The sequence below is a fragment of the Lycorma delicatula genome, chromosome 1, assembly GCF_047948215.1.
Source record: "Lycorma delicatula isolate Av1 chromosome 1, ASM4794821v1, whole genome shotgun sequence".
Taxonomy (NCBI): Eukaryota; Metazoa; Arthropoda; class Insecta; order Hemiptera; family Fulgoridae; genus Lycorma; species Lycorma delicatula.
In genome coordinates this window covers 338,146,055-338,165,781 of record NC_134455.1, presented here as the reverse complement: position 1 = coordinate 338,165,781, position 19,727 = coordinate 338,146,055, and the positions used below count along the sequence as shown (strand labels likewise).

Below are 19,727 nucleotides of genomic sequence, written 5' to 3'. Positions count from 1 at the left end.
CAGTTACAACTTTTTACTTGTCTTTTCTATTGTTCTAGTTTGTTAATACAAGACTAGTTGTTATAAGCGTTAATATAAGCGGTCATGTTAATGTCTTTTGTCAATGGGACTGAATTCTGGTTTCAATATTTAACTACCTGTAAATAAATCCTGACTATTATTTTAAATTCTGTTTTGTATGTAATCACTGTTTGTTATTATTGTTGCAGTTCTGATTACTATTATTATTATTGATTTGTTTTATTTTATTAATGTTTTTAAGTAATAAATTGTAATTATTTAAATATTTTCAATTGTCAATCTCTCAATACCCTGATCAAGCTGCAAACATGCAACAATAAAAATTTGTTTACATAAGTAAACAAATTGTACAGTACGTATAAAACCATAAACACTAAAAACAGAATATTTTAACTGTGTAATATAGGTCTACGTTAAACTTAGAAAGAATATATTATGTTAGATTTTAGAAAGACTTCAGCATGAAGTCACTACTAGCACATTGCTAATGCTTGCATTGACAAAACATCAGATGATCTTTAGATTTTTTAAAACCTGAAGTAGGCTTTTCCTTTTTTTATAGAAAGGTTCATGAAGGCATTCTCTTCCAACATAATCCTGTTTCATCTGCATTAAAAGCTTGACCCCCTAAATAACCTTTTATTGATAAATGAGGTTATGCAACCATTATGCAAGGAAAACAGTTTGAAAAAAGTTTTCAAATCAGCCTTTACTAGTAGAAAATGTAAATGCACTGGTCTCACTTTTAATCTCAGATTTAATAAAATGATCGTACAAACGTCGTGCGTTTTCTTGATTAAGAAGTGAACTGAGAAATACCCTTTTTTGAGTTTGATCTTCGATCCATATATTTAAACCTTTTTCAGTTTTTTAAATATTTGTGTCAGACATATAAACGTAACCTTAGCTGATTGAGAAGAACCTACTGTTACACTTGTCCGTATCTTTTCTTAATTTTTTTTATATGCAGCAATCAGTTGATTAACATTAAACAGTTTTGCTAGTGAAGCTATACTTTTATCGGTTTTCAGTTTATCATGAAGTTACTTCCCTAATTAGAAACATAACTTTCTTTTCGTTGTATCTGCTCAATATCACAACTGCAACTTGCTGGTTGGTTGTTTTACTGTACGTACTGAACTTGAGATAACGACAAAGTAGCCCACGTACCAACTCTGTGGTTTGCAGATGAGTCACCATTGGTGCCAAGATTGATAACAGCAACTGTCAGCAGTGGCAATGGCAGTGATTGTCAGCTGTGGCAGCACATATATTTTCTTTATTGATATATTTAGGCTACAATTAAAATAAAATTTTCACAGAAATATACACATCACGTAGGTATTGTTTAAATTTATGTTCTACTATTATTAGATATATGTTATATCTATTATTTAATAAAATAGCCTGCTATACTGATAAGCTCTTCCCAAATAGATATGAAAATATTGTTTTCAAATGATAAAGTAATACAGTAATAACAAAAATTGTTAAGTACTATACTAAATGTTAATTTTTTAATTTATTTGCAGTTATACTAGTAAAATTCACTCTTTAGAAAACTTTCAATTTTCAAAATTCACATTTTAATTTCCATGCAGCAAGAACAAAAAAAAGGAATACCTTAACAACAACACACGAGCAACCAACAACTTTTCTGGCCTTTCCAGAATCATCAATTTTACAAAGACCAGCCCATTCACCTAACTTCTTATTATTGTCAACTTTAATTAGAGGAATTTGATGTTCATTACATAATGCTTGGACAAGCTTCTTATACATAGGCTCATCACAATTCTCTGCAAGAACACATAACAGTGCCTGGCGCCTGTAAAATACAAAAACAGAACAATTTTACATTTGACAATAATATTTTAGTTACAGTATTACTACAATATTAATAATGGTAATTTCAATGTTAATTTTTTAACTGATGAGCGATTCAAAAGATCTGAAATGACTATTTATTAATATTATGTAAATATGCAACTGATGTCATAAAATCTGTTTCATAATAAACTTTTAAATACAATTTGTCTGATCTTCATTTATTTTTACACATATCTTTGATGGAGGCAAAGCATAATCAAAATTAAAGCTTATCTGGTATGAAAGATAGTAAAAGAAATGAAATTTTTTACCACCACTTCCACAATTGCAAGAGAATTTTATTTTATTGAAATTATTCAGTTGAAGGCTGCATCAAGAAACACAAATAAACTGAAACTTGTCACACCTTTCCATTTCCCTACAGGCATATATTATTAAATCTTCATTTCAGAGAAACAAAAAGTGACTAATTATCAATAATATGAGGAGTATAAAATATACCAAATACATTTTTAATTCAAAATATGCAACCAATCATCCAGTAAAGTTCCCATATATCATTTTATAAGCTAAATATAACATAAATAATCTTGTACAAATTGATGTATAAAATATATATTTATTATCATAGTAAGCCCATTACATGAATTTAGTGGGCCTAATAGTCATTTTAATAAACAATTATCAACAAATTATAATTTTTTACTATTTAGAACATAATATAATTTAGAAATCTATCAATTTCTAAAGCTACAGTATGATGTAGCAAACTCTGCTTGAAGTAAGCAATTAAATCTAAATGTAGCGAAAGCATGTATTAACATGGTGCATATCTCTAAAAACTACAACTACACATATTTTTAAGAACTGGAAAAGAATATGTTTTATCACACATAAGATTCTGGGTCTGAAACTCAGCCAGACTTGGAATTTTTCATATGTTGTAAAAAGTAATCTCTTAGCATCTTAAATCAACTGTAGCTGGTTGCCATTGTTGAAGAAAACAATAAAACAATTGTGTAAGTTGTAAGAAATCAGATAGTGTAAAATATATACAGTTAATTTTCAATTTCCTGATTTTTTTTTAAACAAGAAAAGATATTAAAATTAGTATATATATTTATTTATTGTTTGATTGATGAATTACACGGGTTTGAAGCTTGTACATGGAATTTTGTAACGTGTGAAAAATGTCATGTCTAACTGGGATTCAAATTTGGGACCTCTGGATGAAAGGCAGACATACTACCACTCTGCTATGAAGAACAATGTATATGTGTATGTGTATATATACACACACACACACACACACACACAAATGAATCAGGAGGAAAGGGAAATAAAATAATTTACGGACTGATTCTAGAGGTTGAAGAAAGAAAAATATTTATACAAACATATGTACAAAAATGCTTTGTTATTGCATTAGACCTACCGAAAAATTTCCCCCCCGATTTCATTTCCCATACTGATATGAGGTCATACTGAAATCTTTACGAGTAAAACAGGAAATTGAATAAAAACAGGCCCCCACAACTATATCCTGCGGTTTTCATGATATCAAACATAAAACAGAAGCATTAAGTCCCAAAAATTTTTTTTTCTAGATTTAAGTAAAATAGCTTCAAGTGACTAATAAACTTCATTTTTCTCTACCGAAAATTAGTAAGATTTGACTCGGAAGTGAAGGGAACATTTAAAAAAAGTTTTTGTTGGGCAGCGCATTATGTAATTTCAGAAACATGATTTATTAAACTTTAGTGTGAATACAACAGTCTCAACATTTAATGTGTGCATGTAGGAAGAATAATAGGTACAATTTATAACTTAAACCAGACAGTAAACTCAAAAGCTAATAATTTTAAGATAAAGAAATATTAAATAAAGCTACCCCTAACATTATCTAATTTAAATAAAAAACAGTAGTTAAAATAAATAAAAGTAAACTTAAAAGTTGATAATTCACAGCCACACAAATATAAGATAAAGCTACCCCTAACATTATCTAATTTAAATAAAAAACAGTAGTTAAATAAAATAAAAGTAAACTTAAAAGTTGATAATTCAAAGCCACACAAATATAAGATAAAGCTACCCCTAACATTATCATAATTTTATATTAAAAAAAAAGCAATGGTTCAAAATATATAAAAATAAACAATAAATAATCTTAATATCAAAAAATAACAATAGTATAATAATAAATTTGTTTTTAAAGAACCAAAATAAATATTTAAATAAAACATATGTAATTATTTTGTTAAAATAAACCTTAAGATAAGAGTTAAACCATGAGGTTTTTTTTTTTTAATAATTATATATTTTTAAATACACTTATCCTAATATAATTATATTCCTTAGGTTTTTTAAACTTTAAAATTTATTTGAATGAATAAAATTATTTTTAATAAAATCCTATTTAATTTGATTAAAGGTTAATTTTAATTAAATCCTTATGAAATAGGTATTTAATTAAAATTAAAGTTAATTTTAATTAAATATCTTATTGATGCATTTAATTAAATAATTTATTTTAGATGATTATCTTTACAAAAACTATTTTACATTAAATTAAAAATATATATTAGATTAAAATCTTTATTTAAATATAAGAGGTTATCTATTATATAATTTTTTTAATTTATATAACACTTATGAATTAAAATATTATATTTAATAAGATTAAATATTAAAGGGAGAAATAGTTATATTTAAATAAATATATTACTATATATAATATATATATTATAATATAATTATCTTTTTCTTTTTTGTGACATCATAATTAATCAACTGAATGATATAATATAAATATCTTATAACGAAAAAATTTTTGTTGAAAAATTAAACTCAAATTAAAAATTGCAAAAAAATAGTACAAAAATTATAAAAAAATTGCAAAAAATTAAAAAAACCAAATGAACAAATAATGTACCGTAAAAACAAAATGATATATAAAAAAAAAAAAGGGAAAAAAACAATGGATTTTTATACTCAAGCAAGATGCCTGATTAAAGGATTACTTTGATGAAGTAAATTAAGTGAAACCTCACTCATGCTAAATTGTAAAATCCAGAATTAAACTGAAACTAAAGAAATCAAAATTCTTAATGCATCACACATCCTTTTACAAAAAGATAAGCTAAATTAAGCTTATGGGTTCATACCCCATCGATGAACAAATTCTCTTTTTAATTAAAATAAATTTATCAAAAACAATATTCATCACAACAATAACTGTAAGAATTATTATAACAATATCCTCCAACAGAATAATATTCTCATGAATATCTATAGAAATTATTTTAATTCCTTTTCTACCCCTTTTAAAAAAAATAAATAAAATAAATGAACAATCTATTAAATATTTAATTATTCAAAGAATATCATCATCAATTATAATAACCTCAATAATTATTAATGCTATCATTAACTGCCCCATTAATGAGAGAATTTTAATAATAATGAGAATTTTAATAAAAATAGGTATAATCCCATTCCACCTATGAGTACCAAGAATTATACAAATAATAAGATGAGATATATGTATAATAATGATAACTATACAAAAAATCATTCCTACAATTATTGCAACCCAAATAACCAGAATTAAACTAATAATAACATCAATAATCATGGCACCAATCTCAGGAATAAAACAAACATCACTAAAAAAATTAATAGCATATTCATCAATTTCAAATTCACCAGAAATAAATAATCTTTTCATTAATAATTTCAAAACAATTTACTCTCCTATTAATTATATACACCATAATCAACTTAACCATAATAAACACATTCAAAAAAAAATAATATCAATTTTTTAAATCAAATTAATAATCAAACAAATTTAACAAAAACATCTCTAATAATTTCATCATTATCAATAAGAGATATACCTCCAACTACAGGATTTTTAATAAAATGAATAATTATAAAATCAACAATTTGAATAGCACCAACAATTCCATTAATTATACTAATTTCATCAATTATGTCAACATACATATACTTAAACATAATAATTCCTACAATAACCAAATCAAACAAATCAAAAATAAAAAAAATAATAAAAAAAGAAAATTATCCCAATCATCTTAAATTTAATAGGAATTACAATAATAATAATTTTTAAATTAAACTAAAAAGAAGGATTTAAGTTAAAAAAACTATTAACCTTCAAAGTTAAAATTATTATTATAAATAAGCCTTAGCAAGTAAATGCACCTCTATATTTGCAATATAGCATCATAATTGAATACAAGACAAATAATGAGAGGTTTAAAACCTTAAATAAATTTACAATCTATCACCTAAATCAGCCATCCCATTCTTAATGAATAAATGAATACTTTCAACAAATCACAAAGATATCGGTACTCTCTATTTTATTTTTGGGCTCTGAGCTAGATTACTTGGAACAATAAGAAGAATAATCATCCGATTAGAATTAATACAACCAAGATCAATAATTAAAAATGACCAAATTTATAACACCATCGTAACATCACATGCATTCATTATAATTTTCTTTATGGTAATACCAATCATAATTGGAGGATTTGGAAACTGACTAGTACCTATAATAATTGGTGCCCCAGACATGGCATTCCCACGAATAAATAACATAAGATTTTGATTATTACCACCATCAATCACATTTTTAATTGCAAGATCAATTGTAGGATCAGGATCAGGAACAGGATGAACTGTATATCCTCCTCTACCAGCCCAAATTGCACATTCAGGACCTTCAGTAGACTTGACTATCTTTTCTCTTCACATCGCAGGACTAAGATCAATCATAGGAGCAATTAATTTTATTTCAACAACAATAAATATACGACCAAAAGGAATAACTATAGAAAAAATACCCCTTTTCTGTTGATCAGTCCTAATTACAGCAGTTCTACTACTAGTATCATTACCAGTATTAGCTGGAGCAATCACGATACTATTAACAGACCGAAACTTTAATACCTCATTCTTCGATCCCACAGGAGGGGGAGACCCAATCTTATATCAACACTTATTCTGATTCTTTGGACATCCAGAAGTATATATTTTAATCCTACCAGGATTCGGATTAATCTCCCACATTATTACTAACGAAAGAGGAAAAATAATAACATTTGGTCATCTAGGAATAATTTATGCAATACTAGCAATTGGTATTTTAGGATTTATTGTATGAGCACACCACATATTTACTGTAGGTATAGATATTGATACACGAGCTTACTTTACCTCTGCAACTATAATTATTGCAGTACCAACAGGAATTAAAATCTTCAGATGAATGGCCACAATACAAGGGATAACAAAAAAAAAAATCACCCCAAATAATTTGATCTATAGGATTTGTATTCCTATTCACTATTGGAAGATTAACAGAAGTAATTCTAGCCAACTCTTCAATTGACGTAATTTTACACGATACATACTATGTTGTAGCCCACTTTCATTATGTATTATCAATAGGAGCAGTATTCGCCATTATAGCTAGAATCATTCACTGATTCCCACTAATAACAGGTATAAGAATAAATAAAAAATGATTAAAAATTCAATTTTCAACCATATTTTTAGGAGTAAATGTAACATTCTTCCCACAACACCTTTTAGGACTAGCGGGAATACCACGACGATATTCAGACTACCCAGATAACTACATGACATGAAATATAATTTCATCAATAGGATCATTAATTTCAATAATCAGAATTATAATATTCATATTCATTATATGAGAAGCCATAGCATTTAAACGAATTACAATCTTTAAAAACAATAAATCATCCTCAATTGAATGATTTTCAATTACACCACACCCTGAACACTCATTTAATGAATTACCATTAGTATCTAAGCCATTCTAAGAGTGGCAGAAAATTGCCATGAACTTAAAATTCATTAATAAATTAAAAAGTAATTTCCTTAGAAATATCATCATGAATAAAATTTAACATAATAAATAGAGCCAGACCAATTATAGAACAACTATTAGATTTCCATGATCACACTATAATAATTCTATTATCCATTACAGTAACAGTAACAATTATAATAGCAACAATGACAAAAAATAAATTATCAAATAATATATTAACAGAAAATCAAATAATAGAAACAATCTGAACAACAATACCAGCAATCATTTTAATTTTTATCGCTATCCCATCAATTAAAACCTTATACCTAATAGAAGAAGTAATCAAACCATCAATTACTATTAAAACAATTGGACATCAATGATACTGATCCTATGAATATTCAGACTCCAAAAAAATAGAATTTGAGTCGTATATAAAACTACAAAATGATTTATCATCATTTCGACTAATTGAAGTAGATAACCGAATAATTATCCCATTCTCAACACAAATCCGAATAATCGTATCATCATCTGACGTAATCCACTCTTGAACAATTCCATCAATAGGAGTAAAAATAGACGCAATCCCAGGGCGACTTAATCAAATCAGCCTAATAACTAAAAAACCAGGAGTATTTTTCGGACAATGTTCAGAAATTTGTGGAATAAATCACAGATTCATACCAATTACTATAGAAAGAATTAATATAAAATCATTCATTAAATGAATAAAAACATAAAATTAACAAACATTATGTGACTGAAAGAAAGTAATGGTCTCTTAAACCAAAATATAGTAAACATCGAATACTCTAATGAAAGAAGCTAGTTTAAAAAAACATTTAACTGTCAAATAAAAAATACATTTAATGTGCATCTTGATTCCACAAATATCTCCTATTATATGAAACATTATATTAATAATAACAACAGCCCCAATCATAATAAACATAACAAAATTATTCTTTATAACTAATCTAAACCCAAATAAAAAAAATAAAAATAAAAATAAATAAAAATATATATTAACTGAAAATGATAACTAGACTATTCTCAATATTTGACCCAACAACTAAACTTTTACAAAGAAACTGAATAATTATAATAATAACAACAATAATTTTACCAAAATGATACTGATCTAAAAAATCTCGAATAAATATAATAATAAAAATAATAGAAAAAAAACTAATAAATGAATTTAAATTAATAACTCACCAAAAAGAAATTTTAATCATAGTAATATCAATCTTTACATTTATCATAATCAGAAACATAATAGGATTAATTCCTTATGTATTTACATCTACAAGTCACTTAGTAGTATCAATGTCAATTGCATTACCAAGTTGAATTATAATTACAACATATAGATGAAAAAACTTCACAAATGAAATATTCAAACACATACTACCAAAAAGGAACACCCTCAGCCATTTCACCAATAATAATTCTAATTGAAACCACAGGAAATCTTATTCGACCAATCTCACTAGCAGTTCGATTAACAGCAAATATAATTGCAGGTCACCTATTAATAACCCTATTAGGAAACACATCATCTATTAAAATTTTAATATTCATTATACCAATCCAAATAACCTTAACAGCATTTGAAACAGCAATTTCAATAATTCAAGCATACGTATTTGCCACACTTGTAACTCTTTATTCTGGAGAAGTACCTTATGAAAAAAAATCATCCATTTCACATAGTAACAAAAAGACCGTGACCAATTATCCTATCAATAAATGTAATAACAATACTAACAGGAACTGTAAAATGAACCCAAACAAAAGAATATAACCTAATAATATTAGGATTAACCTTATCAACAATGTCATAATATTATGATGACGAGACATCACACGAGAAGCAACATTCCAAGGAAATCATACAAATAAAGTAAAATCACTAATAAAAATAGGAATAATTATATTCATTATCTCAGAAATAATATTCTTTGTATCATTTTTCTGAATATTCTTTCACTCAAGACTAGCACCATCAATTGAAATTGGAATAAACTGACCACCAAAATCCATTAAACCATTTAACCCATTAGAAGTTCCTCTATTAAATACAATTATCTTAATCTCATCAGGAATTACAGTAACATGAGCACATCACAGAATCTTATTAAATAAACTATCAATATCAAATAAATCATTAATATTAACTATCCTCCTAGGATTATACTTTACATTTCTACAAAAATGAGAATATCAACAATCAACCTTTACAATAGCAGACTCAATTTATGAATCATTATTCTTTCTAACTACAGGATTCCACGGTATTCATGTAATTGTAGGAACAACCTTCATTATAATCTCAATGGTACGATGTATAAAGATACATTTCTCAGCCAGACATCACCTAGGTTTAGAAGCAGCAATCTGATACTGATACTGACACTTTGTAGACGTAATTTGATTATTCCTATATCTTTCAATTTACTGATGAGGAAAATAATAATAATCTTTTTAGTACAAAAAGTATAATTAGCCTCCAACTAATAGATTAAAAAAAGATAATCAAAATTACAATAACAATAATTTCACTAAGATCAATCATTATTTTAATAATAATACTCACAATAATAATCTCTAAAAAAAATATCTAAAAATTCTCTAAAAAATATCATCAACACTAAAATCATTTTCTACTCACTTCTTTCTAATTGCAACAATCTTCTTAATCTTCGATATTGAAATCTCAATAATCATACCAATATTCTCAACAAAAATAATAATTATAGGACTTATACATGAATGAAAAATAGGAATACTAGAATGAAGAAATTAAGGAGAATAGTTAAATATAACATTTACTTTGCAAATAAAAATTATTGAATAATCAATTTCTCATAAATAGAGTACATTTAATTACAATTAATTTCGACTTAATTTTAAGAATAATCCTCATACTCAATTTAACTGAAGCTAAATAGAAGCTTTTCACCGTTAATGAAAAAATTTATTATATCCAGTTAAAAGAATAAAAAGTAAATGAGCCGCTAACTACCTTTCAAGTGGAATCAATTATTCTTATTTATATAGTTTAAAAAAAACAAAACACTTTCAATGTATAAATAAATAAATTTTATAAATGTCCAGAGAAAAAATTCATAATAACAATTTCAATGTTAGGCTTTTAATTAAGCTATCTGAACAAAAAAAAAAAAATAAATAAATAAAAATAAAAATAAAATTTAAGAATATTTAAAGTAAACCTATCAAAAAAAAACCTAACCATTTTAAAATCCAACTAAACCACCCGAAACAAAATATTCTAATCAACTAATCTATAACTAAAATAACAAAAACTAAAAAACAGATTTAAAAAAAAACCTGAAGAATAAAATCTTAAAAACCACATAGAACTGAAAAAATAAAAATAAATTAAACCAAAATAAAAACATAAAAAACTTAAAACATCAAAAAACAAAAAAAAAAAAAAAAACAAAAACAAAGGAATCAACCTAAAATCAAAAGACAAAATAAAAAAAAATCATCCTCAAATAACCAAAACATAAAAGAACCAACAAATAAACAAGAAAAATATAAAAAAAGAAGAGAAGTATTCATAAAAAAACTGTAACAAAAATTAATATAAGGGAAAAAAAGAATTGGAAGAAAATAAATAATAAATTAAACGTAAACTATAAATAAAAGTAACACCAACAAAAAAAAAAAATTCTATAATCAAATAAAAAAAAAACTCTAAAATAAAATCCTTCGAATAAAACCCAGAAAAAAAAGGAAATCCACATAAACAAATTAAAGAAACAAAAAATGCTGAACTCACATAAGGGCATTGCTTTACCAACCCACCTATAAATCGAATATCTTGAATACCTAAAAAACAATGAATGAAAATTCCAGAACACAAAAAAAGTAACGACTTAAATAAGGCATGAATCAACAAATGAATAAAACTAAAGAGTTAAAGAACCTAAAGAAAGAGTAAAAAACATAAATCCTAATTGTCTAAGAGTAGAAAAGGCAATAATCTTTTTTAAATCATTTTCTAAACAAGCAGCAAATCCAGATAAAACTATTGTGATCAAATAAATAATCATTAAAAAATAAGTATCACAAAATAAAATAAAATAATTAAAACGAATAATTAAATAAACACCAGAAGTTACTAAAGTAGAAGAATGAACTAAAGAAGAAACAGGAGTAGGAGCTGCTATAGCTGAAGGCAACCAAACACAAAATGGAAACTGAGCACTCTTTGTAAAAGAAGCAAATAAGACTAAATAAATCAAAATAATAAAATCTTTATTAAAAAAATTAATATAAAAAATATAATGAAAAGAACCAAAATTAATAAATAAACCTAAACACAAAATTAAAAATACATCACCAATACGATTCATTAATAAAGTAATAAGGCCAGAATATAAAGAAACTCTATTTTGATAATAAATAACTAAACATAAGACACCAGTCCTAGACCATCTCAACCCAACAATAAACAAATAAACTCAGGTATTAAAATAAAAAAAACCATACTTAAAATAAATAAAAAAAACCAAATAATAAAAGCGAACTAAATTCAAATCACCCTTTATATAACCAAGACTATAGAATAAAACACAACCTCTAATTAAAAATACAAAGACATAAAAAAACAAGAAATTCAATCAAAAAAAAAACAAAATCATACTAAAAGATTGTAGCAGAAAAACATAGCCTATCCTCAAAAAGATCTTTGACATCACAAATCAAAATTTTAAATTAAAATAAATAAGCAAAATAAAAAAAAAAATAAGGAAAACATTATATAAAAAATAGGAAAACAATGAAAAAGAAGAATATAAAATTCACGAACACAACAAGAATTAATTAAAATCAAATCACCAGAATACAAGCCATGCTGAGTTAAAGAAAAAATTATCACTCTATAACAAGCAGAAAAAAATAAAATAAACATAAAAAAAATAACCGAAAAAAATCTTCATCTTAAATTAGAAATAATTAAACAAATCTCAGAAAATAAATTTAATCTAGGAGGACAAGATATATTTATAACACAAAAGAAAAATCAAAAAAACTAAGTGAAGGTAAATAGTTAAGCAAACCCCTAACAATAAAAAATCTTCGGCTTCCTAACCGATCATAAATAATACCAATTAAAAAAAAAAGACCCGATGAAACAAAGGCATGAGCAACTATAAAAGATAATGAACCAATAAACCCAAGACCAGATATAGTAAATAATCCACAAATAACCAAACTTATGTGACAAACAGAATAGGCAACAAGTACCTTTAAATCTCTTTGAATTATACAAAATATTCTAACAAAAAAACAGCCAAACAAACAAATACTAACAAAAAAATAACCATAATTAAATAAAAAATAATAAATATAACCTAAACAACGAATAAATCCATAACCCTATTAATAATAAAAATTTTATTAATAATAAAATATTTTTATTAATTTTTATTTTTATATATTTTTATTAATATTAATTTATTAATAATAAAAATTTTATTATTGCCAAAAATGTCATTCTTCTTCAGTTAGGGTGGCAATTCTCAGCTGGCTGAATTTTTACTATAAAATAAATTAGGTTTAATTTAGTAGGAAAGGAGCTTGCATACTTATCCAAAGCTTTTGAGGCTTCATGAAGGCCATGGGCAATGCTTCCATGAGTGAGAGCTGTTTTTAAAACTTCTTGTAATGCTGTGTTTATGTCTGCAGGGCCTCCAGAAGTGGTAGGCATATCATCTCTGTAAATAGTAATAAAAAAAATAAATAATTCAATGAATAAGAGAGAGTTGGACTTGAAAATATTTTTCTAAAACTCAACGCTTCTACTCAATGAAGTAAAAGGGTCAAATCAAAACTAATTAATAATAAATGAATAATTCAGCCTTCAATTATGATAATTTCGTTGCAGCATCATACACTTGATAAGTCATCCTTTTTGCACTATAAGACTATTCAAATTAAATTGTGCCATAGAAGCATATAAACATTTAACAGCCATTAAATCCAGCAGTGTAGAATCTGGTTAGCATTAAAGTGAATTAACAATTTACCCAACAATGCTTCCATGACTGATATTTTCTTCTATGCAAGTAGGATACTTTTTATTGAAGGTTTAATTTTTTTAAATTGTAAATTAAAAAAAAACAAGCTATAATCATTTCAATTTCAGCGAAAATTTTATGATCCTTATGTATTGAGGCCATGAATTTAAACCAATATTTTCTACTTCCAAGCAACCATTTATTTTACAAAACATTTGCAACAATATTAATAAATCTGCAGAACAACTATTTTCAGTTGTTTTTTCATTCCAGTAATGAATTATTTCAACTAGTTTTTCCATGACTTTCAATAGTCTACTTTTTTTACTTATCTCTGAACATAACAATCATGTAAATGACATCTTTAAAGTTAATAATGCCAAAAATGTTAACTTTTTCTTTTGTGTTCATCAATTCTAGCTAGGTTAATGATTATCCTCAATAATTATTTTATATAACCAAATTTTACTGCTTCTGGTATCCCTTGATCTACAAATGCAAATATCTTAACTTATAAGACTGGATAAGAAACCAATGATTATTTTTTTGATATTAAAAACAAACTTGTATGAGGGTCATTCAATAATTAAAGACAAAAATTTTTAATGAAGGAAATGCTTAATGCAGCCAATTTTTTTGTTTAATCTCCAGGACCACTGTTAGGTATTGCTTCAGAGAATGAGATGAATGATTTACAGCATGTGAAAAAGCCATGCCTGACCAAGATTCAAAACCGGGACCTCCAGATGAAAGGCCGAGATGCTACCACTCGCACCAAGAAGGCCGGCAATTAAAACTTTTGTAAGTGTTAGTTGCACTAACCTAGCGAAGAGTCTTTCAGCTATTTGATCAATATTTACATAAACATAATCTCTTAAGTCTTAGTTACAACGGTGTGTCTGCTCGAAGAAAGTACTTTTGAAGAACGGTGTTCTGTGATCAGATTTTTACTTTCAGAAAGTGTACAATCGTCAGAAATATTCTCTCAAATGAGCAAACAATATGGCAGTAGTTGCATGAACCAAGCAATTTTTTCAGCATACGTGGAAAAGCGGCTGTAAAAGTGTGACCGATGAGCACCACTCTGGGCATCTGGTAACAGGGTTGACCTCGGTGTTAAGATTTGCATACTGATTCTCTCATCCAAGAAGACCGATGACTTACAGTTGAACAAATTGCGGAAAAATGTTGAGCAAATGTTGGCACAACTCATACCATCAGTCAAAACAAACTGAACTACCATAAGACTAGTGCAAGGTGAGTTCCTACAGATTCGCTCTGAACTCAAAAATCATTTCAATAACGAAGGAGATGCATTTTTGAACAGGATTTTAATCTGTGATGAAACTTGATCAAAATTATGGGAATACATAATTTTGAGCCGGAATTAAAGCATGCAGTGAAACACCCTGAATCGCCTGTCTGCAAGAAACTGAAAACCCAACCATCAGCTGGTAAGGTCATGTTAATCATCTTTTGGAGTGCCCATAGTCCGATTTTCTGTGATTATTTGGGGGGAGCAACACACTATCAACAGCCTACACTATTCAGCCATGATTGAGAAAAAATCAAGCCCACATTGAAGAGGAAACATTCAGAATGGCGGAAGAAAGGCTTGCTTCTTCTCCAGGACAATGCTCAACCTCATATGGCACAACTAATGCTGGAAACTATCGGCAAAGTATTAAACTACTGGGAGCTCCTGCGCATCCTCCTTACAACCCTGACCTTGCCCCTTTGGATTTTCATCTGTTTGGTCTGATGAAAAAGCTTTGTGTGGCATCAAGTTAAATGACAATGAAGAGGTAAAGAGAAAAAAGTACAAAACTGGCTTTGAGATCAAGGTAAAGAATCCTTCGCTTAGGGGATATGAATACTCCTAACAAGATGTGACAAGGGTAGAGAATTGGTGGGGATTACGTGAAAAAGTAGACATAAAATTTTTTATTTATTTAATAAACCATTTGTGCTATACAGCAAACAGATTTGTCTGTTTAATTATTGAATGATCCTCGTACTATAGTTTTACACTACTCTAAAATATTTATACATATGATTTGATGAACTATTTTGATTTTTTCTGTCAGAAACTAAAAATATACTTTGTACTAAATATAGTTTTCTACGTACCGATAATACCATACTTAAATCATATAAAAGAAGATTGGATAATCCAAAAATATTGAGCGATTGATTTTTCTGTATAAAAAGTTTTAATACATCTGTAGTACAGCTCCCTATGGTCATGTGTGGCTAAAAATTTTACTGGTGTTTCGGTATCTTGACCAGAACTCACTAAATGCAGCACATGTATATTTTATAAACTTGGTTTAATACGTATTCTTAAACATATTTAGTGCAATTTTAGGTTTAATTGTTGTTTTGAAGCATAGAACACATAAGTCCTTGGTTTATGTACTACATGGTATTTATTTCAGATCTCAAGTGCAGTACAGGATCCTGTGGATCTGCATGGCATTTGGTATACATTTTTTAATGTGTTAAAATAATAAATTGAAGCTGGTAATCAATGAAAAATGTGTGTCCTAATCAAACTTAATACAACATATATAAATAACTTTACAAGACAGCTATTGTGACAATTTCATGGCACAGTAAAACTATTTATGTACATCAACAATACAAATAATTATTATTAAAACAAAAATATAATAAAAAGTATCAATTAAATTGATACTTTTACAGTTGAATTCTGTTTATCCATCACCCATGGGACCAAGCGATGGTTGTAATGAAAAAAGGTCAGATATTGTGAGAAGTAAAAAATTATTAAACCGCAAAGAAAATTAAAAAAAAAAAGGATGTATTATGGCATCCTACAGAACTGTGTAAATATAGAAAGAAATATTTAATTTTTTTAAATTAAATATTTATTGAGAATACTTGATTATTATTGAAGAGATAAACATAATAAACTCACAATACCACACTTATGCAACTAAATAAAATAAATCCTGTCTCATAAATACTGTATAGTTGGTTGGGTTTCTGATTATCTTCAATTAGCTTTTTAAATTTTACCACAAATTCAATTGTAATGCCATCACTGGGAGACAATTTTTCTACACATATGGCAACTTGTGGAATTCTATAGTACTTCTTTCCTCTGTGAATTTTTCATTTCTCCCTTCAGTTTCTGGTATAGAACTGTTGCTTTTTCTTTAATAATGGGTCCTGATAAAGGAGTTCCTTTCTGGCATTCTTGGCAACCACAGCCATATATACACCATGTAAAGTTACACTCTTTACGGATTCCAGTTTATGCTTTCTAAGCATATTTTTAACGTTTCAGAGTTGTTCCTTCAATGGTCAGTGTATGTGCTTTCTGTTTTTCTTCCAAACTTGTCAACGTGGTAATGCCTCCTCCCAATTCTAAAGAAAGTGCTTGCAGACTCTCCCTTATCAAATCGTTCAAGCTTCTGTTGTAATGAACACACTACACGATTTCGTTTTTGAATAGCCATTAGTGAACACATACAATAAAAACTAACAAAAATACAAAGGCCTGTTCACAAAAGTCACAGAAACAAAAACACTATCAATAAGCTTAAGTAGTAACAAACAAACAAGCACTATCATACTGGTTAAATTAAAATTAATTTTGGTACTTACGTATTAACGCCATTGCAGCTACAGCTGCTGTTTAGGTTATGTTGACTTCGTGTAATGACAAATCGTACGTATATCAAAATAACCTAACTAAATATAACCTACGCTTGCTAACCTCTTACATATTAACGCCACCGCAGCTACAGCTTTATTTAAAAACAAAGTAATCAATCGGATTTCGGTGGATTAACAAAGTTATATTATTAATAAGTTGTATATATTATGCATATTTAATATAATTATAAGATGTTAGTGAGCATATGTTGCATTTAGTTAGGTTATTTTGATATACGTATGATTTGTCAGTACATGAAGTCAACATAACCTAAACAGCAGCTGTAGCGTTAATACGTATGTACCCTAATTTTTATTTCATGTACGTATGAGGTCTGTAAATAGAGTAATGACAATAGTTTGTTTTTTTGGCAGCCAAAGTGGCAACACTGTGAAGTTACTAGTAATTATATGATTATATGAACAGCTGATTTATATCTATATTAATATTTTTAGTCTATTGTTGCCGCGTGAGATGTAAACACTTTTTGTGAAACTAGTTTTTGTTGTATGTTACAAAAATGTGTGATACCAATAATGAGCAACGTTGTGCAATTGAGTTTTGTATAAAACTGTGAGAATGCTACTGTATCTTTTTCAAAATTGAAAAGGGTGTATGGAGAAGACGCTCTGTCATGAGCACAAGTTTTTAGGTGGTTTAAAGCATTTTCAGATGACCAGGAATCAGTTGCAGACGATCCATGCTGTGGAAGATCGTTAACCTCAAAAAGTGACAACAATGTTGAGCGAATCAAGAGACTTAATACAGTACAAACAGCGATTAACAGCAGAAAAATACCACAGTCCATCAAATTTTGACAAACAAATTGGACATGAAAAAAGTTTATGCAAAATAGATCCCAAAAAATTCACTGTTGAACAGAAAAACAGCAGAGTGGAAGTGGGCTGTGATCTTCTAGGGCTAATTGAACTGATTCTGATTTTCTAAAAAATGTGATTACTGGTGATAAATCTTGGATATTTGAGTACGACCCAGAAATAAAATGCCAGAGCAAGGAGTAGCACACCTGGAACTCTCCACGTCCCAAAAAAGTGAAAATGAGCAAATCAAAAATCAAAACCACACTAATCTATTTCTTCAATAGTAATGGCATTACATAGGCAGTTTTTGCCTATAGGACAGACTGTAAATCAATATGTTTACTGGGAAATTTTTGAAAGACTGTGAGAAAAGAGTTGCCCGTGTGAAACCAGCCATCAAAGACAACTGGATGCTGCATCATGAAATGCACCTTGTCACACTGCACTCTCAATTAATGAGTTTTTGGCAAAAAAAAAAAAAAAAAACATTTCTGTAGTTCTTCAACCACCTAATTCACCTGACTTGAGTCCCTGCAACTTTTTCTTGTTCCTGACTTTAAGACACCATTTTGGAACAGTAGAAAACATGAAAAAAAAAGATGTAACCAACCATCTGAAGGTTTTTCCAGTTACTGAGTTCCAACAATGCTGTGAAAAGTGAGAAAACCGTTTGAAGGGTTGCGTGGCTTCCCAACGGAACTATTTTGAAGGTGATAGAGTCTACGTATAATTGGATTGTTTTAAAAGGTTTTTCTGAATGTCTCATTACTTTATTTACAGACCTTTTATACAAGACTGTAGACTATGCACTTTCCTGAATATAAAATAATCAGTTGTGGTGATTCAACACACTAAGTTTAAGCATACACATACATATCAAGCTACAGTACTGAACCATCAGTCAGATATACAAGGAGTCTGTTCTAGATAGGTCAGATACGGGAGTGCACTGTATGTACTTTCTGTCATCATCATATCAATGACTATTTAAGGGGTTAACCCTGGAAATGATAAATGTTGCTATTTCAACAATATAATCAGATTCTTAAGTGATAGCATTGAACTGGTACGCTTATATAAAATTCAATAGAACAATTTGAACAGCAATTCGATCCTATCAATGTATATAACCAATCTAAAGAAAATGTTTCAACCTAATCTTGTTATTATTTTACTTGGTTATGTTGCCTACTCTTTCTGTAATGCTCATAACCTTGAAGTATTTTGTTTATGTATTTGTCGATTCTTGTCCCATTAAAGTTTTATTTTCTAGCATTTTCTTTATATTAAGTTTAGTTTCATTTATACAAAGTATAGTAACCTGTGTTCATCTAGTAAATTCAAAGAATTAAATATGAATGTATTATCGGATTTTGGTGACATTTCAACCAATGATGGTGACAATTGACACAATAGTTTTTGATCAAGATGTAACTTCT

General features: G+C 27.7%; 1 protein-coding gene and 2 pseudogenes across 1 annotated transcript in view; 2 read left to right on the top strand and 1 right to left on the bottom strand.

Moving 5' to 3' along the window:
* Positions 1-19,727, bottom strand: part of RpS12 (ribosomal protein S12) — a 29,642-nt gene that overhangs the window by 8,103 nt on the left and 1,812 nt on the right. Inside the window, exons 2-3 of the mRNA XM_075382253.1 lie at positions 13,351-13,479; positions 1,645-1,849 (exon numbers count right to left, since the gene is read on the bottom strand). Of these exons, the coding sequence (XP_075238368.1) occupies positions 1,645-1,849; positions 13,351-13,479 (334 nt within the window). The remainder of the gene's footprint in view (positions 1-1,644; positions 1,850-13,350; positions 13,480-19,727) is intronic.
* Positions 7,300-8,457, top strand: LOC142318540 (cytochrome c oxidase subunit 2-like; annotated as a pseudogene).
* Positions 9,059-10,133, top strand: LOC142318539 (cytochrome c oxidase subunit 3-like; annotated as a pseudogene).